The sequence below is a fragment of the Dipteris shenzhenensis genome, chromosome 5 (assembly GCF_047967505.1).
Source record: "Dipteris shenzhenensis isolate YYH24624 ecotype China chromosome 5, Dip_SZ_1.0, whole genome shotgun sequence".
In the NCBI taxonomy this organism is placed as follows: domain Eukaryota; kingdom Viridiplantae; phylum Streptophyta; class Polypodiopsida; order Gleicheniales; family Dipteridaceae; genus Dipteris; species Dipteris shenzhenensis.
In genome coordinates this window covers 60,498,284-60,523,267 of record NC_141600.1, presented here as the reverse complement: position 1 = coordinate 60,523,267, position 24,984 = coordinate 60,498,284, and the positions used below count along the sequence as shown (strand labels likewise).

Sequence of the window (24,984 nt, the reverse complement as noted above, 5' to 3'; positions counted from 1 at the left end):
TTTGCAGAGAGAGAGACTTGAAGGTCAACCTTGGGAAAACTAAGGTTATGATCTTCAACACCTCACGAGCAATGATTCATTGACTTAGTTTCACCTATCGTGGCAAGCCAGTGGAGATAGTGCAGTCGTACACATATTTGGGAGCAGTTTTCACAGGACGCATCTTCACAATGACCCATACAACACAAACACGGATCACACGAGGGCGTAGTGCTTTGGCTAGACTAGAGGTGCTTCCAAGCGCACTTCCAGGATCCACCGACGAAGGGCTAGCTTTCTGACACACTGCTGTGACCAACTGCCATGTATGCAGCACCGTTCTAGGAATGACATCTTCCGAGAAGAGACTAGAGGGGCTTCAAGTGACTATAGGTGACGATGGAATCATGAATGATCCGATGTAAGCACATAGTACAGGCAAAGTTCGCCATGACACCTCTCCAGGTTAATGCCATCTTTCAGACAGTGACTTTCATCCGCGGAGTTTGGGACTTACCCCACTGAAGACTTCCAAGGTTGTCCCTAGAGTCATCTAGACGACCAGCAGAGAGCGAGGCAAACACATGGTATGCACGCATGTCCACTTGTTTGTCAGGCACGGTATCCAAATGGACACGCTTTTCCCCTTTCACTACAGCATGGATGTGCCTCCTGAATCGATCCCACGAGATGAGAAACCGTATCATACGAGTAGACCTCCTCCAACTTCATACATCCCGGACTTGAGAGGAGGACCAGGAGCTCCCCACCAAGACCTAGTTTTATCGCAACCACTTCCAGAGAGTATTAGAGGAGGGTTTCAACATCAGACCCCAGTATCTCAAGGACAGAGGATTCTCCCATGCACTAAGGATTGTCATTGGTCAAATGTGGGCTTCCTCCCATCAGCTGAGTATCGAGGTCGAGGCAGGGAGAGCAGCAGGCATACCTAGAGAGCAGCGGGTCTGCACACTATGTAGGCTGGAGACAATTGAGACAGAGAAGCATTTTCTTCGTGTTTGCCCAGCCTACTACGAGATCCAAGGGCGCTACCATTGTCTCTATCGAGAGGGGAGTGGCTTCGGTCCTTTGTCAAGACTGATCCATTTCCATGACCAGGTCTGTATCGGGCTTTATTTGATGGAGATGCATCGGTGCAGGGAGACACTTTTGCAACAGATCAGAGAGCAGTAGGGAATGGCAAGACCACCACAAGATATAGAGAATGACCGAGCACAGCGACGCTCACAGACTTCTATACATTTGAGTCAGCCCCAGGACACAGTGGAGTGGAGGAGGAGGAGCTAGTCGACATGAGAACACTCTCGATGAGCAACTGGCATAGTACCATCGAGAAAGGCGCGACAAAGAGTCCCCAGAGTACACTCTATTGAGGTCCGACCTATCACAGATTTCCTCAAGGGGGATCGAGAGAGACGAGGGGTCACTCTAGACATAGCTCAGAGAGTCCAGAGAGCGAGGAGACCACGTCCCTCACGACAGCGCGAGATAGCTCGACAGACACAGATACAAGACATCTTCGCAGCCCACCAGAGAGCCATCATTGTACCAGGCTTCGGTTTATGATTCTGTTCTAAGTCCCAGTGCCAAGACTGACTTGTTTTTCAGTTTGTTCCTGATACTAGATAGATTAATCTGGCCCACTATGAAGTTGCAGTTGACTATTTCTATTCATGATTATGACTTTGTTAGCATAGATTAGTACTCAGCAAGGGTCCTAGCACACCCTTTGTGTCAACCCAGTGAGGCTTATATGAGTTCGCTTTTCTGTGTACTTTGTCCCATAGGCCCGTAAGGCCGCCCGTGGACGTTAATATTTATTTCTTTCTTTTTCTCTCTCTCCCTCTCTCTCCCCCTCTCTCTCTCTCCCGCTAGCCCGCAATGTCGCCTAGCTCCTGCAATAGGTCTCACAACAGCAAGGGGGTTGTTGTCCAACCCAACCTCAAGTTGAGCTAGGCCCGTGGCTCAGTCTAGGGTGTTAGCTTCAATAAAGGGGTCTCGGATTGCACAGGTCTTTCCCAGCATGGAGTTCCCGAAGACGAAGCTCTTTCCGTTTGACTATAGCTAACAAGAAGCCATCCTACGCCGCCATGGCATCGACACCTTCTCCTTATGCCTTGACTTTTCACAGATTTCAAAACAAGCTTGATCCACATGAGCGGATCTACTTCCTACAACAAGAACTCAAAGATGCAAAGCTCCGGATTGCTTACCGGGAGAAGACAATTTCAGAAATGAAGAATGAAGGCAGATAGGAGGTAATCCAAGAAGTCCTAGAGCAATGCAATACTGCAACTCCTATACCACAGCTTGTAGCCAAGGTCCAAGAAATGGTCACCACTCAGCTCAAATCCATGGGACACGAATTACAGCAATACATAACAAGATCGACAAATGTGATGTTTATACCGAGGTAAGAGAGTAGCAAGCCATAGCAAGTAACAATAAGATCTTATGTATTGGGGGATTGCAAGATAGTTGCCTTAGCTATTTTGAAATGGAAGAGGAAGAGGAATGTATTGATGAGGAAAAGATTATCCAACTCAAGAAGGCAGTGCTAAAAATCGGTTGGGATGAAAATGACATAAGCCTCATCACTCGAAAGGGAAACCAAGCACAAATTTATTTCAAACAAAGGACTCTAAGATCCAAGATCATTAGACAAACCAACAAGCTCAAGGGTACTAGGATTTGGATATCTGAAGAGCTCACTCGGACCCAACTCAAACAAAGGGCAAATGAACTTATCAAAGTGAAAGAAGCAAGGAAAGAAGGTAATTGGGCAGTTTATCGACACGGGCAAGCACTCATTAGAGATTTCAAACCTAAACCCAATGACTCTCAGTCTTAAACTGATGCTATTCAGACCACCTTTGATATAGTACTTGAATATAGTTATGCTATAATAATTTGGGGCTGAGCTGCTATACTCCCCCATAGACTCTCAGTCTCTAACTGATGGTGGTGATTTTGGTGTGCATTTTGTCCCATCGACCCGTGAGGTCTCCTGTGGACATTAATCTCTCTCTCTCTCTCTCTCTCTCTCTCTCTCTCTCTCTCTCGCAGCTTTACAAGCAGGAAATTAACCCAATGACACGTATGAAATGCAAAAAAGGGGAGATATCTCAATGTTTAAAAGGAATTTAATAAGAGCGAGCTCACATGATCTAGAGGTAGAGAACAGCAGATGGGCACGCCCAGGATCCAAACAAAGGCAAGGATAAGCAAAATCTGTCCTACAAGGGAGGTACTAGATGAGCAACACATGCTCTTGAAATGCCAAGAATATGCACGCATCAGAGAAAAGTATAACGACAACAGGGGCAACTTGAAACATATACTGGAACAGGCAGCCCACAAGCTTAGAAGCTACCTTAAAGAATTCTTGGAGCACTGGAGTAAAGTCCTCGTGCTAGTACACAAACTAGCTCAGTGAATACTCAGGGCACAGCTTTGTAGAAAATGAGAGATGCTAATATGTACAAGTCACACCGTGGTTCACAAGATTAGGAGGAGAACATTGACGATGATGAGGCTCAAGTAGGGCAGTGTATGTTGAGGAACAGGAAAACCTTGAGCAAAAAAAGAACACATATAGCGACATACTAATGACCCAAAGGGCTTGGAAGAAACAAGAATTATGTTAGTCAAGCAATAAAAAGGAAGAGCCTAGACGCATTCCAACATTGACTCCTACAAGATAACCCCCCTTCAGATTGCATATTCTACATTTTCATGTGTCTTATATGACCTATGCATATAATCAAGCATGAAAATTGGCAAACCCCTGTCCCACAGAAAGTTATCTTTCTTCTACCACCTCGTCAGAGTCAGGGGGACGGCGTCACCAAACAGATGTATCTGAGATAGCCAGCAAGGGAGAGTGATCACCTTATCAATCAAGCATACCTCATCTAGTAATAGGCAGAATAAACTCACAACCGAATGGGAATACCCATTACCTTGCATAGGGGCCAGAAAGATAGTAACATAACTCACACATGCTTACTCCTATATCCACTTCATAGGAGCAAGCAGCCTATACTGTCTTTGTAGTCTAACTCTGAGAAGGGTCAGCCAACACCAGGAGTTGAAACATTTAGTCACATATGAATCTACCCATCCATTGTTAGACTAACAGGATGCATACGGCCAGCCTCCATGACAATAACAGTGTACCCAAAGAAAAAGCATATTATCAACACAGTATCGCCCGCAAGAAGAGCACTAAGCAGGTACTTCCAATGGTCTATTTACAAAACTAGAGATGATCCAGTGAAGTTGCTTCTAATCTATGCCATGCACTATCAATGGAATGAATCAGAAGCACTGACTGTCTGAGCAGGCAACAGAACAAGACTTACATCAATATGCAGACTCAGCTTGTCGATTTGATCACGATACTGAGGTAGTGCCTGTACCATCTTCTGCATGTCACGTGTTGATAATTCCTGCCCATCCCTTCATGGGGAGAGCAATATAAGGTGAGAGAACTCATTTGAAAATTAAGACGTAAAAGAAAGAATCCACTCAGCATTCTAGCTTCATTTTCTTTTAAAATAGCCTGAGGAAATTATCTTGGCAAACTTAGATAAATCCAACACTCCAGTTGAAAATCGCCACATCAATTTTTTGCCAAAAAAATATTTTTAAAAAACCGCCACATCAATGTCTACAATTTCCAAAGGCTTTTAAAAACAAAGCACATGAAAAATGTCCAAACCAGGACAGCAGCTCAAAATAATACTTTTGCCTTTTCATTAAAAAATGAAGACACATATCCCTTCCACCTCAAAAAAATCTGTTGAAATCTTTTTTTTAAAGGCAGGAATAATCTGTATATAAGACATCACATTTGGCATCCAACTTATCCACGGTCCAATAAAACCAGATAGAAATTTGTAGTGTTTGACTATACGGAACCAGCTTACAAGGCTGTCCATACAAAGCTGTCCATCTCTTCCAAGATCATGGTTTCAAAAATCACATTGCACAAACAGCTTCTTTTTCATGTTCCACTATCAATACTTTGGAGCAAAAACCAACTTCTTTCCCACGTATCATTGCCTGCTTCCAGTTATCCGGCTCTCAGCCCCCCAACAAAGAAGAGGAAAAACCCCACCATTGCATGGGCCTTTCTAGTAAAACAAAACTTTATCCTTGTACAACAAAGGTACCTACAAGGTGTACCTGTCCACCTTTATCCCCTTGAAGACCTGTCACACGGACATGATTTCTATGTGCAAATAAACCCATGGATACTAAAACCCCTAGGATTTGATGTTAGAAGTGGGTCCAATCCCTAGGTGCACCCACAAGGCCCAAATGCTAGGTCAAAGGCAATAAATTAAGGGGTCTAAATGTTTGACCCAAGGGAAGGCATAAGTCTGTCATTGGTGAGGGGGTTAGAGGCTTCAATGAGCCACGTGGCAGTCCCTTGTGTGCATGTGATTGCAAGTGTTCACCTTCTCTCTCTAGACTTGGACTTTGGAGACTGTTACGTGATCATACAGAATCCTTCTTCTCCCCCGTGAGCACCTTCACGCAACTCGAGGCTATACGGAAACTCCATCACCCATTAATTTGCCATGTGATTGGTTGGCAAACAGGCCGAGGTGCAGTTATTGCTGTATGGATAGTACGGACAGTCCTTCGCGCATTTCGAGGCATAACTACTGCTGTGTGGTTGTTTTCACACAGCCCAAGGTTGAAACTTGATTTGCTGATCGTACTGACTAATTGCACGCATCTCGAGGCATTTGATTGAACGTGCAATTTTTGTTGCGCGCACCCCGAGGCAATTTCCTGATCGTACGGATCTCTCCCTTGCCCGTGATCCTCCTGCTCTCTCCTCAATCCAGCATTCTTCTCTCTCCTGGCTGCCCATTTCTCTTGCTGCCTCTTGCTTTGTGGATCTGCTGCTTTCTGGAGGTGTTCTAACTCGGACGAGAGCACCTGGGAGCTGGTTGTTGGAGAGAACCCTTCATGGGGACCCTTCCCTTGATTAAAACATGTGAGTTGATGACACATGTATTGGAAGTATTGGTCAGCTTTGTTAGCAACTATGGATTGGCAGTAAGGAGGTGCACGTGACTATTTGGCTAGCCAGTGCACGAGAAAACACGCTACATGAGGCGTGAAGGCGGTTTCATCAAGGCCGTGACTGGGTGCTTCTACAAAAAGACAGCTTTCTCTTTGTCCATCGGCTCGATGAGAGTTGTCTAATTGCATGCACAAGAGCAGCTGCTCTAGGTAGTCATCTTTAGTATCCATAGGGCTTTTAGCACAAGCTTTGCTACCAGCAACAAACCCGGTAGGGGTGAGCTGATGTTTAGTGTTAGGTCGTGTCTGTCAGGTTGCTTATAGTTCTTTTCTTCAAAGCTTGTCCCTTCTGATCTATATATAAGTCGTTTTTTGGGTTCCACAAACTCTGAATTTCTTGGGCGTGATCTTCTACAACTCTGTGAACATTTTCAGCTAGCAAACACCTATTATATCATGCAATTTTTGGGGTTACATTAACTGTTACAAATCGACCAACAGAGGGTATGAACAGCGGAAGACAGATAGAATAGCCCAAGAGCTCACACTGTGTGTGTGTGGGAGTGGAATCACAAACTTCTTAACTTAATGTGCATCACATAGATGTGCAGACTCATCAATAGAAAATGAACCAGCGAAATATAGAAACCACCAAAATACTATATTTCCGTCCAAAGCTATGGACACAATACAAAAGAGATAGATCCAGAGTCCCACCAATGGTGTGGTCCTCTGATCTTACCACAATGTACTTCTACTATCTGCCGGATATGTCTAGACTCAAGCCCGCATGCTCCACCTCAAGCGTCTGTAGACTCTGTCCTGAATGATCCTCTCCACCTTACTGCCTGTGTATCAGCCTAGGTGGGCAGCACCTTGAGCTAGGTCTGCAGCTCCTCAGCCTGTCTTTGTCCTCCTGGTTATAGGCCCAGAGATTGCTGATGTGCTGCTCCAAACTGCTCCTCAGTAGCTGCTCCAGAGAATGGTGAATGAGGGCCTGGAGGCCCTCCTTTTATAGGCCCTCAAGGGGCTGCAAAAACTGACCAGTCAGGCTGCCTGACCTGGTCTGCTATAAATGCCCCTTTGGGGCTCTCTTTTCCAGGGCCTTTGGCCCACACTTCAAGACAGGGGCACAGCCCCTATGCAGGGCGACTTGTGCCCTGCCTCCCCATGGCCCTGTGGGGCTATAAAACCAGGGCATATGCCCTCTAAACCTTGAGGGGTCCAAGCCCCATAGTCTAGCCATGTTCCAAGCCTGGTAGGCTGGCTGTGACAAGCCCTTCCAGCCTCCAAACACTTGAATCCTGGTTGTTGGCTGCCCTCGCCATGCTGCGCCATGTACAGTGCTTGCTGCAGGTTGTCTTCCTGCCCACAAGGTCCGCCACTTGGCTCGCCTTTCTCCTGGGATACCCCGCCATTACTGCGCTATCTTCTTGCCCTGTTCCAAGCCTGATGCAGTCCATGTGCCTGCCATCATACCTGTCCATTGCAAGGCGCCTTTGATCTCTCTGACTCCTGCCCCCATGGCAGCCATCTTGCTTCCCATCTGGCAATCCATCAGATCCTAGGTCCACCTCACCCATGCTCTCCTCATATGGGGGCTTACAGATGGGGAGGTGACCTTTCCAACACCCCCTCTCACCGACACATCTCAGCCCAATGCCAACACGTCAATGACTGGAACATTTCGATGTCAATCTTTTCGTGGCTTTTCATCCAGTGGCTCCTGCTCCACTAGGTTTGGTTCCGCTTTTGCACACCATCCTGATACACAGGACCATCTCTGGTAGCACCTCCTAGTACCACCACCATCAGTCATGTTCCCGCCTTCGAACTCGAGCAATCCCAACGCCACGATCCTCCAGTTGTCTCCCTCATAATGAGTGAACAACCTAGAATCTTCCAGGCACCATGCTCTGAGGGTCTACTTCAACCCGTCCTTCCTTTGGCAAGGTCCGCACCAAATGAATATCTCCAAATAACCTAGACCACGAACTCCCACTGAGCTCCCAAGTAGGTACTCTTCTGGCTTCAGTAGACCTTGTCCATCACCTTTCAGCAATCTGTGTCCGAGATTTTAAGAAGCACCCACACTTCCCCTTGTGCCTTCGAAGAGGGCCAATTCCTTCCAATCTCACATTACCTGAGACAGTTGAAGAGCAAATCCTCTCCACAGCATGCTATAAAGACTCAAATCAAGTACAAACCAAATCGTTGTACTACCTGTGTGCTTGCTCTGAAAGCAAACCATGCACCTCATCAAGGCACATATCAATACCCTGTGTAATCCTGTATTGTCCCCTTCTAAAGTACAGCAACCATCTGAACATGAAGCCCTAGGGCACACCATGGAATCCACCCTCGTGTCAGTATCAACAGCCATGCATTTGGAAGATACCAAGCACTCCATGCTGCCCTTCACCTTCACAAAGGTTCTTGACTCCTCGTCGACCCACATCTCAATGTTAGACATCATCACTGTGGTTTCTAGGTCTGCATATCTGACCTCAATAACACACAGAGATGTCATCAAGAATAGTTCTTCAATTACCACATTAGCTTTGGCTTTTGTGTTGCCCTCTGAATCTGAGTCGGACTCCCTCTTGTTTTTTTGATCCGCCTTCTTCTTTCTACAATCCTTCGCAAAATGGCCAGACGTGTCACAATAGAAGCACTTCTTCTTCTACTTTCTCTTGGAAGTATCCTCGTCATTAGAGTCACCCTTCTTAGACTTGCCACTGTTAGGCTTGCCCTTCCCTTTGCCAGCTCCTCAAAAGTCAGAGGTTTGGTCCTCTGTGCTGCTGTCATAGTCGTTACGAAGCTTTTGAAACTCCGAGGTAGCCTCCTCTCAATACTATCAAGGCCAAGTGGCATGAGTCCACCTTCTGACCAACCGATGCTAGTTGATCCCTCAACACCTCGACCTGCGTCAAGTGGTCATGTACCGAATCTTCCTCATCCATATCAAGGTTGTAGAGCTAATGCTGAAGAAGCAAGATCCGAGATGTGTTATCTGTCTCGTAGAGATCCTTCAGAATGGTCCATGCCTCTACTGACGTGTCAACCATGTGGATGTGAGAAAGCACTGGTCCTCTGATCTTACCACAAGGTACTTCTACTATCTGCCAAATATCTCTAGACTCGAGCCCATGTGCTCCACCTCGAGCATCTGTAGATTTTTTGTCCTAAATGATCCTCTCCACCTTACTGCCTGTGTATCAGCCTAGGTGGGCAGCACCTTGAGCTAGGTCTGCAGCTTCCTCAGCTTATCTTTGTCCTCCTGGTTGTAGGCCCCGAGATTGCTGATGTGCTGCTCCAAACTGCTCCTCAGTGGCTGCTGCAGAGAATGGTGAATGAGGGCCTGAATGCCCTCCTTTTATAGGCCCATGTCCCTCCCCCGTGCCCCCCGACACCCCATGCACCTATACCGTCTCGAACCTGCTCGCGCCCCCGACGCCCCGCACACCCCCCGTCGTGCCCTCGACGACGCACCCACACCGTCCCGTCCCTCGTCGCACCTTCAAAGCACAGCTTTACTTGTTATCGATGTCACAACACCATAAGATATTTATAATAGCAAATCTTATTGACCTTGGATGGTGGTGCAACGTGTGGCACCCCAATGTTTGAGTCACAGGTATCTAGATGCTCCATGAATTTTTCTTTCCAAAACTGGCATTATACAAATTCCCCATATGGGGTCATGAAAGAATTCCCATCATAATTTATAAAGTATTCTCATCATAATTTATGGGGTCAATTAGTCAATACACCAAATATAAAGACTATGATCATCATAATATACGGTTATGTCCCTATGTGGAAGCCATAGTTGCCTTTTCTAAAATGCCTCTTTTTACTAAGGTATTTGTTGCCTTACCTCCCCATATAGCCAAGGCAAAAAAGACTTGTCAGATTCATTTACATTTCTTATCACACACATAGATTCACAAAAAACAACATGATGGGATTAATTCCATAGCCCAAGCGTTCCATAGCCACGGGCACAGCCCCTATGCAGGCCGACTTGTGCCCTGCCTCCCCACAGCCCTGTGGGGCTATAAAACCAGGGCATATGCCCTCTACACCTTGAGGGATCCGGCCCTCCATAGTCTAGCCATGTTCCAGGCCTGGTAGGCTGGCTGTGACCAGCCCTACCAGCCTCCAAACAGTTGACTCTGGTTGCTGGCTGCCCTCTCCATGCTGTGCCATGTACAGTGCTTGCTGCAGGTCATCTTCCTGCCCACAAGCTCCACCACCTAGCTTGCCTTCTCTCCTAGAATACCCCGCCATTACTGCGCTATCTTTTTGCCATGTTCCACACACACACACACAAGGCCTGATGCAGTCGATGTGCCTACCCTCATACCTATCCATTGCAAGCCGCCTTTGATCTCTCAGACTCCTGCCCCCATGGCAGCCATATTGCTTCCCATGTGACCATCCATCAGATCCTAGGTCCGCCTCCCCCATGCTCTCCTCATATGGGGGCTTACAGATGGGGAAATGACCTTTCCACAGCAGTTGTCTTTTCAGATCTCAGGAAGCATAAGTTGCTAATCAATGCCAAGAAGAGTGAGTTCTTCATGCACGAGATCCAATTTCTGGGACACATAGTATCCAAAGGTGGAGTCAGGATGGACTCTGCCAAAGTTGAAGCCATTAGCAATTAGCCATCATTGAAGAATATCAATGAAGTACGTAGCTTTCTGGGTTTGTGCTCGTACTACAGACGGTTCATCCGCTATTTTGCAAAGATAGCATCTGCTCTACAGAAGAAAGGAGTGCCTTTCACGTGGGGTATCAAAGAAATTGCAGACTTTGAAGAGCTTAAGGAAAAGCTATGCTCCGATCTTGTCATTATCTTGCCAGATCTACGCAAGCCCATTGACTGCAATTGAATATGCTAAGTACTCGAATCAAGATGTGCTCATATTGCAAGTAGATATCACTAAGGCATTTGACACTGTTCAATGGGATTTTATCTCTCAAACCATGACAAAGTTGGGCTTTGGTCCCAAGATAGCAAATGCAATTTATTGGCTTTATTCTGGCTCTACCTCTCAATGCATTCTTGGGAGTCATCTATCTCGGTCATGGACATTGGGTAGATCAGTCAGACAGGGCTGCCCCCTTAGTGCTCTCTTCTATGGTATTGTGACCCATCCCCTCTTGATGTATCTTGATCATCTTACAAACACAGGACAGATGACTGGTCTTAAAATCCCTGGGGCTGCATCTTTTTGGGCACACGCATATGCTGATGATTCCTTCTTTATGCCACAGAACTCTCCCCGGGAAGTCCGCATGCTTATGACCACATTATCATTGTATGGATTAGCAGCGGGATTGCATGTCAACTTTGACAAATCCAAATTGCTTCCCCTGAAACAATGTAACTGGCATTCTATTCTCTGGCCAGGTCAGGTAGTGCATTCTAAAGATGTAGTTAGGCATTTGGGATATCCTATAGGATGGCATATCACCAGAAAGCAGCAGCTAAAATGGATCTTCCAAAGACTTCAACATAAATTGGAATATTGGAAAATTTCTACTTGGCCACTTCATGTCAGGCTCAGAATAGTACAGTCTATTGTAATGTCTTATGTTCAGTTCTTTCTCCCTTTGCTACATTGGTCCTCTAGGGATATTTCAGCCTTTATGTCTCAAGCTATGGAGCTGTTATGGAGGACAAAAACTGCTGTGAAAGCATTGAGACTGCTGAAGATGGAAATGGTGTGCTCTCCTAGGATGCATGGAGGTCTTAATGTTCTCAATATCAGATATCATGTACTTGCAAGGAAGGCGACTATGCTCCACACTTTTTTCCATCAACAACAGCCATGGACTTGTATGATAGCATCCATGTGTGTCAACATGAGGACATCTACTTATGGCCATTGGACTACTGATCATTGGGAGGTTGTCATTGGGAGATTTGTAGGGAAGATTCCTGGCTGCCCTTTCTCTACTGCTCTGATACTGGACTGGAAACAAGTACTTTCTAAGGTCAAATGGGCTCCTGATAATCGCTCAGGGACAAACTCGATGAGGAAAGAAAGTATTCATTGGAGTGCCATCTTTGACATTCCACTTGCTTTACAGGAACCTGTTCGGGCATATAATCTCATGAAATTGGGAATCAGATACATCAATGATGTGGTAGATGATCAGGGCTATGTCTTATCTTTTCCTCAAGCCACTGCCTCTTATGCATTGGGAATGCATCATAGGTTGATATGGAAGAAAATTGCTGATCTCTTGCATCCTTTTCTACCTATTCCTCCTGTGGCTGACACAGACAGGCTTATGGATTGGCAATTGCACCCCTCTGCTACATGCTCTCATCCTATTCCTTTGCCTGTTTTGACCTCCATTAAAGCCTACAAGTTTCTTCAGCCTGCCCCATGGATTCATCAATATGCTAATACTCTGTGGCATATCAGGCAGCCCCTTTCATGGTGGCGGAAGAATCTCCGAATATTATGGAGGTGTAAAATGCCTTTAAAACAAAGACTTTTTCTTTGGAGATGCATGACCGGCACATTGTCAGTGGGAATCACACTTGCCAAACGCCACATTGCACCATCCACATGCTTACGGTGTCAGGCTCCATCAGAGACTGTCCCTCATTTGCTTTGGCACTGCCCGTCTTCTCGGAACCTCCTTGGGAAAATTTCAGATCATCTTCGCCTCCGTTTTCCGAGTCACAGATTTGGGAAACTTTTTTGGTTATTTGGCAGATTTAGGAGGACTTTATCTCAATACTCACTATTTCTCTCATGGGTGAGATATTGGGCTCTTTGGAAAATCTGGAATGAGCATAATTTGGCATACTTGGGCCGCCAGATTCACAAGTCATATGAATCTTTCAGAGCCTCATTGCGGCAATCTTTATATGATGCCTGCCATGAGGGTGATATACATGCTTCTTGCATAGAGCTTTTCTTTTTATGCTTCTGATCTTTGGGATACTCTCCATTTTGGAGACTTCCCATTTTGTAAAGCTATGAGAATATAAATACAATGCACTGGATTTTACCCAAAAAAAAAGTGTGTAGGATGATGACACCTGGACCACCTCCAAATCAGAACTGGAATCGCAATGCTCTAGTCATTTCCAGCATCTCTTTTCTCCTCAGCCTAATTATTCGATGCAAGTGAATGCAGCTAGATCTCAATTTCTTATGCATGTTCAGTCTATATTGTCTCGGGAACATGCTCATGCATTGGAGCAGCCATTTATGCTTAAGGAACTAGATGATGATTTGAATCATTTACGTAAAGGCAGCTCTCCTGGTTGGGATGGATTGACTGTTGAATTCTTCCATGCATTTTGGGTGATCTCAAGCACACTCTTCTTCTTATGATCAATCATGCTTGGGCAGAATAATCTCTTCCCCCTTCTTGGAAACATGGGCTTGTCAAATTGATCCCCAAAAAAAGATTGTGTGAGACAATGGCTGATTGGCGGCCCATATCTCTTATGCCAGTCATCCACAAACTCATTGCCAAGATGATTGTCCTTAGGGTTCGATTTATCTTGCACGCCGCACTTCATCCCAGGCAGTATGGGTTTGTTCCCAGAAGACAGATTACTGACAATATATCCAATGTTTTGCTTGCAATTGAGTATGCCAAATATTCTAAACAAGATGTTCTCATTCTGCAAGTGGACATTGCGAAAGCATTTGATACTGTCCATTGGGATTTTATTTCTCAGACAATACATAAATTGGGATTTGGCCCTCGGCTCATTCATGTTATTTACTAGTTGTATTCTCATGCCACTGCACAGTGTCTGCTTGGTAGTGGGTTGTCAAGGACATGGACTATGACCCGTTCAGTGAGACAGGGATGCCCTCTTAGCTCCCTACTGTATGCCATTGCTACTCATCCGTTATTGTTGCATATGGACCATCTTGCAAATACAGGACAGCTTCATGGCTTGCAAATTCCAGGGGCACAGCCGTTTCTTGCACATGCATATGCTGATGATTCATATTTCATGCCCACGAATTCTCAAAGTGACCTCTGTCATTTGATGCATACTTTGAATGATTTTGGCATAGCTGCTGGACTGCATATCATTTTTCAGAAATCGAATCTTCTAGCATTGAAAGAAGCTGATTGGCATGCACTTCTCTGGTCAGGCCACATTCTTTCTTCCCAGACCATTGTGAGGCATTTAGAGTATCCCATTGGCTGGAATATAACCCCTCAACAACAACCCCTCAACAACAGCTTAAATGGGTGCTTCAAAAGATTAACAAGAAGCTGGAATACTGGCACTTGTCAACTTGGCCTCTACATGTTCGACTTCGGATAGTCCAGTCTATCATTATGGCATATGTGCAATTTTACTTGCCTCTTCTTCACTGGTCTTTTAAGCATTTGGCTTCCTATATGTCCCAGGCTATGGAGATATTTTGGATAAGCAAATCTCACAAAAAGGCTTTGCGACTACTTCCCATGCAGTCTGTTTGTTCTCCCAAGACTCATGGCGGACTGAATATTCTCAATCTTCAGTTTCATATGTTGGCAAGAAAGAGCACTATGATTGCTGATTTCTTTCAGCAAAAACAGCCATGGGCTATTATGCTAGCAGTTATGTGTGGAAACATGAAGTCCCATGCATATGGGCATTGGATTACAAATCACTGGGAAGCAGTCATGACCACATTTCAGGGGAAAATTCCTCGCAGTCCTATTTCTACTGCTTTTAATCATGACTGGAAGAGAATTCTCTCTTATGCTAAATGGTCAGGTGCTTGATCATGGTAACTCTCTTCGTTTGGAAAGCATCCATTGGTGCAAGGTGTTTGAATCGCCTCTTGCTTTACAGGCACCAATTAAAGCATATAATCTTATGAAATTGGGCATAAGATTTGTCGGAGATGTGGTGGATCAACATGATTATGTGCTCTCATTTCCACAAGCTTGCAGGACATTCCCCTTGGGTCTGCATCATAGGCCCATTTGGAGAATACTTACAACTATGTCGCAGCCATTTGTTCCTGTTCCTCCGTTGTTTGTTCAGGACATATTACTGGACTGGAATCAGATTTCCTTGTCTCCTGCTACCTGTTCACTTTCAATGCATAATTTGACATCTTCGATGGTCTACAGATTTCTTCTTCCATCGCCATGGATTGATAAGCATGCCAACACTCTTTGGAATTTGGATAGGCCTTTATCTTGGTGGCAATCAAAACTCAGGAAAATTTGGAAAGCTAAATTGCCATTGAAACAGAGGCTTTTCTTTTGGAGATGTATAGTGGGAGCTTTTTCCATTGGGGTGAAATTGGAAGCACACCATATTGCTTTCTCTTCCACCGCCATGGATTAACAAGCGTGCCAACACTCTTTGGAATTTGGATAGGCCTTTATCCTCAAGAAAATTTGGAAAGCCAAATTGCCATTGAAATAGAGGCTTTTCTTTTGGAGATGTATAGTGGGAGCTTTTTCCATTGGGGTGAAATTGGAAGCACACCATATTGCTTTCTCTTCCTACCCCCGTTGCTCTCATCGCCATGAGACAGTTCCCCATTTGTTATGGTCTTGCCCGCACTCTCGAATCTTAATCACTCATGTCTCTCATTTGCTACGGCTCCGGTTTTCCTCTATCCGATTCGGGAAACTCTTCTGGATGTTTGGATGCTTCTCACCTCAGATGTCTCCATTCCTCCTTTTCTTTCACTGAGCTCGCTTTTGGGTACTATGGACTATTTGGACACAAAGATTGCATTTTAGGATGGGACAACAATCCTAAGGCATATGCTTTCTTCAGAATGTCCCTCAAGCAATCTTTATATGATAGTTATGCTGCGAGGGACTTGGATGCTACTAGCCTTGAAGTGTTTTCTCACTATTTTTGAGTTCTTTCATTAGGCTCTCCTTTGGAGTCTAATGTCATGTACATTGATTTCATGTTAATTTTATAGTTACTGGTTTCACCAAAAAAAAAAGTGTGTGTGATGCTTCTGAACTTTGGGATACTCTCCATTTTGGAGACCTCCCATCATGTAAATTTATGATCATATAAATATATGCACTGGATATTACCCCAAAAAAAAAAAAAGTGTGTGTGTGTGTGTGTGTGTGTGTGTGTGACACAGAAATATAAGATTTCACTTTTTTTTTTTTTAAAGTATAGAGCGGGGCAACAGTGCAAAGGGGGTCATGGTGAAGAGGGCTCACAATTAGCACCAAAAAATGTGCTTTGGATGCCTCTCATCTCAGATGTCTCCATTCCTCCTCTTCTTTCACTGGACTCGCTTTTGGGTACTATGGACCATTTGGACTCAGAGACTGCATTCCACGATGGGTCAACAGTTTCCTCAAGCATATATTTTCTTCAGAATGTCCCTCAAGCAATCCTTATATGACAGTTTTGCTGCAAGGGACTTGGATGCTACTAGCCTTGAAGTGTTCTCTATCTGTTTTTGAGTTTTTCCATTGGGCTCTAGTTTGGAGTCTCATGTCAGTGTGTGGGAGACATCCCATCTTGTAAATTTATGAGAATATAGATACACTGGATTTTACCAAAAAGTGTGTGTTTCACCCCCCCCAAAAAAAGTGTGCTTGTGTGTGTGTGTGTGTTCTATAGTACGTGGGAGAATTGAAGGTAAAGGAAAAGGAAGAAACAAAAGTGCACCAGCACCCCCACCCTGCACTCATCTCCTCTGCCTTGCTTTACCTGCTCAAAGTCCGTGCGTACGCAAGGACTTCACAATGGGGGCGTGTTGATCTCGCGACCCCACCTTCCAAAGAGCACTCCTCTAAGGAATTCTTTGCTTCTGCTTACTTTCATTTAGTTTTGCTCTAATTCAATAACATTGATAAGCTAATACAGTTCATCTTCTTCTATTCGCGCATGCTTAAAATCAATCCTTTCAGTGGTAGCCATAAAAGAGATTTAGTGGTTTGTATGCATTGATGAAAGAACTTGCTTGGAAGTTGTTGACTTTGTTTCTTTATCATCCCATGATAGTTTCTCCTCCTACTAATTCCTGAAACCTGTCAAGAAAACTCTTCATGAAATACACCTTTTTTTCCTGTGGCGTAGTCTATAAAGGTGACAAGTATTTCATGACAGTATTTTGATGCCTATGCTAAGTACAAATATCTATCATATAGCTTGCCATTACACTATGCACCAACTCTAAAGGCAGCAATCTAGCTTGTGTGACCTCATTGTTGGACATGATTCATGATGTTGCATGCCATATAAGCATTCATCCAAGCAAGTCCCATTTTTCCCTCTATGGGAGTGCATTGATCATGTTCTATGTTCCCAGCAGTTGCATGGCATGAAAGTGAGGATTGGGGTCGTTGTGTGCCGTCATGCATGCATTTTTCTTTTTGGGTAAAAGTTTCAAGTCTGCCATAAGCAGTATTTTCTTTCATTCAGTAAGCTAATGCTTACATACAGAAACCTGAAGCAGTATCAAGAAGGAGAAAAAGTAAATGCTGAGTGCCAAAGAACTGGGATCATACTTTGAACCAAGTCGTATCTGAGCAGCCTTGTTCTTTTCCCTCAAAGTATTCATTTTCTGATCCAATTGTATATTGACCTGCACACCCAAATTTCAGTTTTATGTATTCTCACGGACTATCTAGAAGAAGTAAGCAATGTGAATTGCAATCTGAAGCCTCATCTCACATCAGCGATGTGAAGATGCCTTAATTCCACCCATATTGGATCATGCTCTTCAAGAAGAACTTCCTTTCGTTCTGGCCTGCCAGTATTTGTTGTTATCTGTGGTAAAAGAAACGAACGCGGTGTTACAACCCTGATGTGCAAACAGTAACACTTAGCTTTGTACCATAAACTTCGACCTTCTTGAGAAATATAAATTGAGCAGGAATTAAACCATTTGAATTTATGATAAACTTGCAGAAACTCTTCCTTAGAGAGGCAAGTTTGTATACCTCATACACATACTTGTTGCCTTCCATATTTAGCAGGTCGTGGCACATGGCATCATAAGTCCACTCATGTATCACAGGTGCAATCTTCACAATTAGTCAAACCTCAAACTTCAGTCTACAACATGGCATCTCTCCCTTCCAGTGGTAGAGATTTTGATTGATACCTAAGCTATGTTAAAGGCTAGTCGTGCTTAATAGAAGTTCTCTCTTTGGGGACGGGCAGGGGATATATCTTGTCATTTATGTATGTATTTATTCACACACACACACACTCAACACTTTTTTTCCTGTGAAATCCATGTAATTCTATATTACAAGAGGCTGTCCCCAAATGGAGACCAGCAAATACAAGATCATAAAACTAAAGCGCACACACACAAGGTTAGCACTTATGACATCTACCTAGAAGTAAAGAAAATTATCACACCTACCCCAAATGGAAATAGATTTGAATATTTAACACATTCATAATTATTTGTTACAAACAGACATTCCCTTTTAGTGTTTCGATCAGTTAAAACATTCAATTATGAGCACACCTTCAACATTCAGAAGGTACACCACGCACCGGGTCAATAGACCGATCAACAATCACAAGCTCGCATGTTTCATCCTTTGGAAAGTTGGACAAAGTGTTTTTGTATCTTTGAAGCCGATCCCAAAAACTTGCTGCCAGCTTGGTTGGCACTATATCCCGAGCAGTTGTTGCAGTGGCTGCATCTGCAGCTGCTGACCTGGCTGCCCGATATCTGACAACTGGAAACTCCTATATGCAATTGCAATAAATGTATTTCATCGATAATCAGAAACACATGGCTTCTAGAATCATAGGCAATCTAAGTTATTGAAACCGATAATGAAAATGGAAATCAAACCAAACCTCAAATTCCTCACAGAAGCAAACACTCCAACTAAGTTTCAGATATGAAGCTTCAACCTCATTGAGGTAGTACTAAAGATATGAAAAAACAACTCAGAATCAATTTTACAGGACCAACCATGCTAACCTAGAATCAGATTACTCACAAAACAAATTTTTGAAAAAAACAAAGATGACAAGTTTGTTCATGAACTCAAGAACTCATTCAACAGTGAAGATTCACTCCTTAGGCATATGAAGAAGCATTAGCTATGAGCTCTACCAAAATTTTGAACGAAGTATCAAGTGTGGAGGAAATAAAGCCAGCAGCAAGGCCCAACTCTGCATCACAACCAATCAAACGGAGACTACATGCAAAACAATATCTAGAGAATTTAAAAGACCAAATTTAAATTGCTCAACTCATTCCAAGGAGAACCAAAGACATGACGGCGAGTGTCTGTTGCCACCACAAGCATGGCCACAAGTAGAGGAATTGTCCTCTCTTGCATCCACCAAGATAGCATGAGTTGCAACTATGGCATCACGTTAGTTACAAAGGTCCCTTACATGTCAAGGGTACCTACCTTGCACAAAACCTATTACATGTAGATACATAGGTCACCCAAGTCAGGTGCAAGCTAGCTAGGATTACAATCCTCGTACATCAAAAGTAGCAAGTGCTTCCTAAGAATATGCATGCTCACTCAAAAATAATTACCCGAGTCCTACTCTATCGTTGATGGCATGGATGGAGGTATGATTGAATCCACTTGACTCTGATATTGAGAGCCTTGCTGCCAACTGGCTGTCTGCTGCTGCTCAACAAGACTTAGCCTCTATGTAGAGGCAACAACCAAACTAACAATGGATAGCTGATTGTCACGACTGCCAGGTTGGAGCTGCAGGCTACGAATGCTAGGTAGGTGGAGTACCATCACTCTCCATATGTCAGATGATTCCATCTTCAATACACGATGATGTGACAATTCTTACAGGTCGTCAGACCATAATTAATCAGGAGGGACTTGGTCTAGTGTTTGACGGGCGAGATAGGCTAGATGCATTTAGATCCTTGGGAGATTTTGAAGATGACTACTTCCTTCTAAGTAAGGCATTTCATGCAAAGGAGCCCAGTCTCATGTTGTGGCAGCCTGAGAGGAGGTTTGGTCTCACAAATACAGCCCCTCTATGATGATTGGAAATTGGACGATAGTTTGATGTGAAAGTTCAATTTTGGATTTTGAAATTCTAGATGTCAATTATCAGTTAGAATTTAGAGCTTGGGACTTAAGGTGTAATATTATGCACATATATGTTTCATGTTCTAGCATCTATGTTGACTTTCATAACTTCGTTGTCCATGAGTATAACATTTAAGTTTCAGCTTTTGTAACAATGTGTTACAGCCAAGACCCAAATGCTGCCTACAGTCCAGCTTCTATAGATTGCTTGTACTATTAATATCTACACACTAGCAGCCTACATGTTTTTTAACAAAAATAAACTTCACTGTTCATGGGTATAACTTTTAAGTTTCAACTTTAGTAAGTAGCCCATACAGCCTAGGCCCAAACGCTGTCAGAGATGGAAGTGCTTGCTGTAGCACCTAGGAAAAGAAACGAACTCTCTCTGAAACACATTCAATAGTACTCTGATAAATGAATTCCCAATCTATAGCATGAAGAAGACAGAAACAGCAAATAGAGACAAGTGTGTACCTCCGCAGATGTGAGCAAAACGGGCCCAAGAGAGAGAATAAAATATCCAACAGATGCTGGGAACAACTGGCAGATCTGGCCGCTAGTTAGGGCTCCTCCATGCCTCCAACCATGGCTTCAGTTGGAGGCCCAGACAATGGGCATTATTTATCATCTAATATAATTTTAGGGAGGGAAATTTAAAGCAATGGCACGAACCTAATGTACATTAATTTTTTCTTGTATGCCACTAGTACCATTACTCCTCTTATACAAAACCTTCCATACAAAACTGCAACCATGCCTAAGAGGAAACTTCATCTTCTCCAAGTTGCTTCTAGAAGCTGGCTCTCATAGTCCCCAAATACACCTGGTAGATACCCGACTAAGAGTTAACATGTTAGTTAGACAACAAAATGATCTAGTGTCTAGCTCACATCCACCATAAGACCCCAAGTGCTGAACATCTAGGGTCATCCTGCCAAAGAGGACAGCAAGCAGGAAGCCATTGGTTTCTCATACAACCACGACACACCCCAAGTGTGTGTCATGGTCATGTCTAACTTCATGAGCTACCACTACGGAGTCCAGCACCACACTGATTGCTAGCCAGAAAATGAGGTTCAAGCCACTTATACAGCCTCAGCACCTATGGGTATATTTAGCAAGGTTAGTAAGTCACCCTAGACATCCTCATAGACACCAGGTACATGATTCCTCATAGACACAGGTACATGATTCCATAGTCTCCAGGGATATTCACCTTGGTTGATACCTATTATGCCTAAGTAAATAGGCTAGGTTAGCTACAAGCTACCTAGGTTAACTTGAGACATATCAAGCGCTATAATTTGCTGAATTATCTACTGCATCAGTTGATTCTGCGGCATCATGTTGTAGACGACTAGATTCCGAAGGTTCCATAGATCCAAAATAAATAAATAGCACATTACTATGGCATTCCTATTTATTCTCATCAACCCCAAAAGCCCAAAAAAGAAAAAAGAGAGGCATGTTCCAAGAGTTTGCATTTTCTTAGGGAAGTTTGAACTTCTTGCAACAAAAATAACGAATGCTTTGAAATGTCTGTCTCTTTTTTATCGTCGTAATAGTCAACTGCGGTACAGCAATGTTAAATAAAGAATTCACAATCTTTGTTCATTATAGATGAATATAGCATCACATGGCAAAACAAAGACAGAGATTTCTTTGGCTAGGGTACAAAAAAGCAGACCTATTCATGCATCCATTCAAGGATAGCATCGAATCATATAAAATCCATTGCACTTGTCAATATAACAAATATGTCAGATGCTTTGACACAATCTCATTACAAGTATATGGCTGCAGCTATCCGGTCCAAGGCAAAAGAAAAGCATATATCTAATTTTCACATGTTCCTGGAATCATCTACAGAGATAACTCTAAAGACAGGTATCATTTCAGTTCCAGAATTTGGGATCAACCTTTCGAACCTTCCCAACCTTCTGTAGCTGCATCTAATAGGCTAAGAGCCAAAAGAGGATATGAATAAAACATTTCTGGAGATGGTATCTCTTAACAAACCTTAAGTGATGCAAAGACAGTGGCAAGCCGAGAAGCGATCGTATCAAGACAAGCCTCATAGTCTCGGCTCCCCTCGCTATGCTCTCCAAACAGTTGCTCCAAAGCTCTCCCATTATCCGTTGAGAATGCCTGCATTTAGCAACAATATTATAGAGAATATGATCAAGACCTCTAGTGATTGAAGCAAGTAATCAGCTCCACTTACAGGTAGGATAGCAGAACCCCATTTCTTACATATTAGAATACAGCAAATATTACAATTTGAAATAGAGATTACAAAAAGACCAGAAAAAGCAGAAAGACCCCAGGTTTAGAAACAATGGGAGACAATGCCCAAAAGATAGTTGTGAGAAGACAGAAATAAAATATCAACATCTGCAATACTCAGACCCACATCTAGATGTAAGCCAGAGTCCATTGGGTACCACATGGGGGAGTGGGTGGTGTTAGAGAAGAGAGAGAGAGAGAGAGAGAGAGAGAGAGAAAGAAAGAAAGAAAGAAAGGCATATTAAGTCCACAAGAGGCCTCGTGGGCCTATCGGACAGAGTACAGACTACACCAAAGGGAACCTCATACAAGCCATAAAGGGCGCACTAAGGCCCTTGCTGAGTACTATGCTGAAATAAAGAGCTAAAAAGCTCAAGCAAAATCAAATACAAAACATGTCATATCATATCATATCATATCATGTGCTATCTGAAGTAGGATGAGAGCTAGAACTGGAACTCAGAATCCCAAACCCAGCTCTGTGATGACTCGTCTATGAGAAGCAAAAATGTCTCAGATCCAGTGTCACCAAAAAACGCGTTTCGGGGCACCGAAACGCGAAGAAACGTTTCTAGACGAAACGTTTCTTAGAAACGCCCGAAACGCGCAGTTAGGGCGAAACGTCTGCCTGTCCAAAAATCCGCCGCGACGGGTTTCTTTCTGATTTTGGCCGCCGTTTTCGTTTTTTCGCTCCTCCCGCGCCGCTCCATTGCTTGCCTTGCTCCAGCCTCCTAGTGCCTACCATCTACTCTACCCTCTACTCCACCTTCTGCTCTCCTCTACTCTCTACTCTCTACTCTACCCTCGGGCCTCTACTCTACTCTACTCTACTCTACCCTCTACCCTAGTCTCTACGGTCTACCCTCTACTTTCCTCTACGGTCTACCCTCTACTCTACTCTTTTCTACTCTACTCTACTCTACTCTACTCTACTCTACCCTCTACTCTACTCTACTCTACCCTCTACTCTCCTCTAGCCTCTACTCTCTACTCTACCCTCTACTCTAGAGTCTACAAGGACTCCTGCCTACAAGAAGTTTTATCATGCACTTGTAGCTGCTGGTAGAGCAAGAGCATCATCCCTTACACCTGCTAGTTCTGAGACTCTCCGAACCACACATTTGAAGAAGCAAGTGGGATTAATCAAGAAAGACATGGAGGGACTCAAGGAAGCTTGGAGTCGGTATAGATGCACCATAGTCTCCGATGGATGGAGTGACACGAAGAGGAGACACATGATTAATATCTTGGTCACTAGTTGTGTGGGAAGCATATTCTTGAGGGTGGTTGATGCCTCACATGCCGGCCTTCACATCACCGGAGGGTGGATATGGGGTCATATTGAGGCAGCCATCAAGGAGGTTGGTGAGGACAATGTGGTGCAAGTCATCACCGATAATGACTCCAACTGCAAGAGAATGGGAAGTCTTCTTGAGGAGAAGTATCCCAAGATAGTATGGACACCTTGTGCCTCACACTCTCTTGATTTGATGATGGAGGATATTGGAAAGCTGCCTTGGGTGTCTAGTGTGGTTGAAAAAGCAATGCAGCTAGTGACTTATATCACTCGTAAGCCACATGCACCGGCCCTATTCAGAAGGGAGTGTAAGTGGGAGCTATTGAGACCCTCAAAGACACGCTTTGACTTATATCACTCGTAAGCCACATGCACTGGCCCTATTCAGAAGGGAGTGTAAGTGGGAGCTATTGAGACCCTCAAAGACACGCTTTGGCTACATCTTCCTGGTTCTTAGCAGGTATGATTCATGAATCATGATTCAATTTTCATCATTCAAAGATCAATTCCTCAAATTATTCATTGTTTAAATTTGTTTAAACTTTATCATTTGTAGGCTGGTTAAGACCAAAGAGAGCCTTCGTCGCATGATGACCAGTTCAGATTGGCTGGATTGAAGTGACTCGAGATTGCCTGCTGGACAAAATGTCGAGGGGATTGGCTTTGAAAATCAGTTTTGGCAGGAAGCCCTTTGCATTCAGATGTCCATAGAGCCCTTGTACTTCGTGCTTCGACTCTTTGACCATGAGGGTTGTACTATGGGCTTGCTATACGAGTTCATGCTGAAGCTTCGAAAAGCAACGGAGGATTGTCCTATTGAGATCCTCAACCAGAGCAGGTACATATAAGTTGAAACTTGTAAGTTCAATACTCAATTCTCCTAGCTCTAGAGTCTAGCCTCTAACTTGATTCCTTTTGGTAAATTTTCAGAAAGGATGACATATTAGGAATTTGGAGGAAGAGATGGGATTGGTTTCATAGGCCAATCCACACTGTTGCACATATGCTCCATCCCTTGTGGAAGGAGCCTACTAAATGGAATGATCGGGTGCTTGTGAACGGATGGACCCAATACTTGGAGAAAGTATGCGACTCATCGGTCCAGAATAGGTGAGGTAGCATGGCGTACAAGTTTGCAGCCTGCTCACTACTAACTTCTAAGTGCTTTCAACTTTGTATTATCATTTAGGATTTATCTAATTATTTATATTGTCTTCTTCGGTATTGCAAATTGCAATAGCATTGAAGAGGACATAGTGGAGTTCCACAATGACATGGGTCATTTCTACTGTGCAATTGCCAAGGAAAGAGACAACAGG

At 43.8% G+C, this 24,984-nt stretch overlaps 1 protein-coding gene and 1 long non-coding RNA gene across 2 annotated transcripts in view; one reads left to right on the top strand and one right to left on the bottom strand.

Moving 5' to 3' along the window:
• The window catches only part of LOC147902266 (SNARE-interacting protein KEULE-like), a 107,091-nt gene that overhangs the window by 29,642 nt on the left and 52,465 nt on the right, over positions 1-24,984 (bottom strand). The window contains exons 8-13 of the mRNA XM_087374837.1: positions 22,102-22,230; positions 18,545-18,742; positions 17,977-18,060; positions 17,708-17,803; positions 17,542-17,618; positions 4,365-4,461 (exon numbers count right to left, since the gene is read on the bottom strand). Coding sequence (XP_087230963.1) covers positions 4,365-4,461; positions 17,542-17,618; positions 17,708-17,803; positions 17,977-18,060; positions 18,545-18,742; positions 22,102-22,230 — 681 coding nt within the window. The remainder of the gene's footprint in view (positions 1-4,364; positions 4,462-17,541; positions 17,619-17,707; positions 17,804-17,976; positions 18,061-18,544; positions 18,743-22,101; positions 22,231-24,984) is intronic.
• LOC147902268 (uncharacterized) lies at positions 24,014-24,794 on the top strand. The gene is made up of 3 exons (XR_015541010.1): positions 24,014-24,125; positions 24,222-24,503; positions 24,596-24,794. It is a non-coding gene; the product is annotated as an uncharacterized LOC147902268 (long non-coding RNA).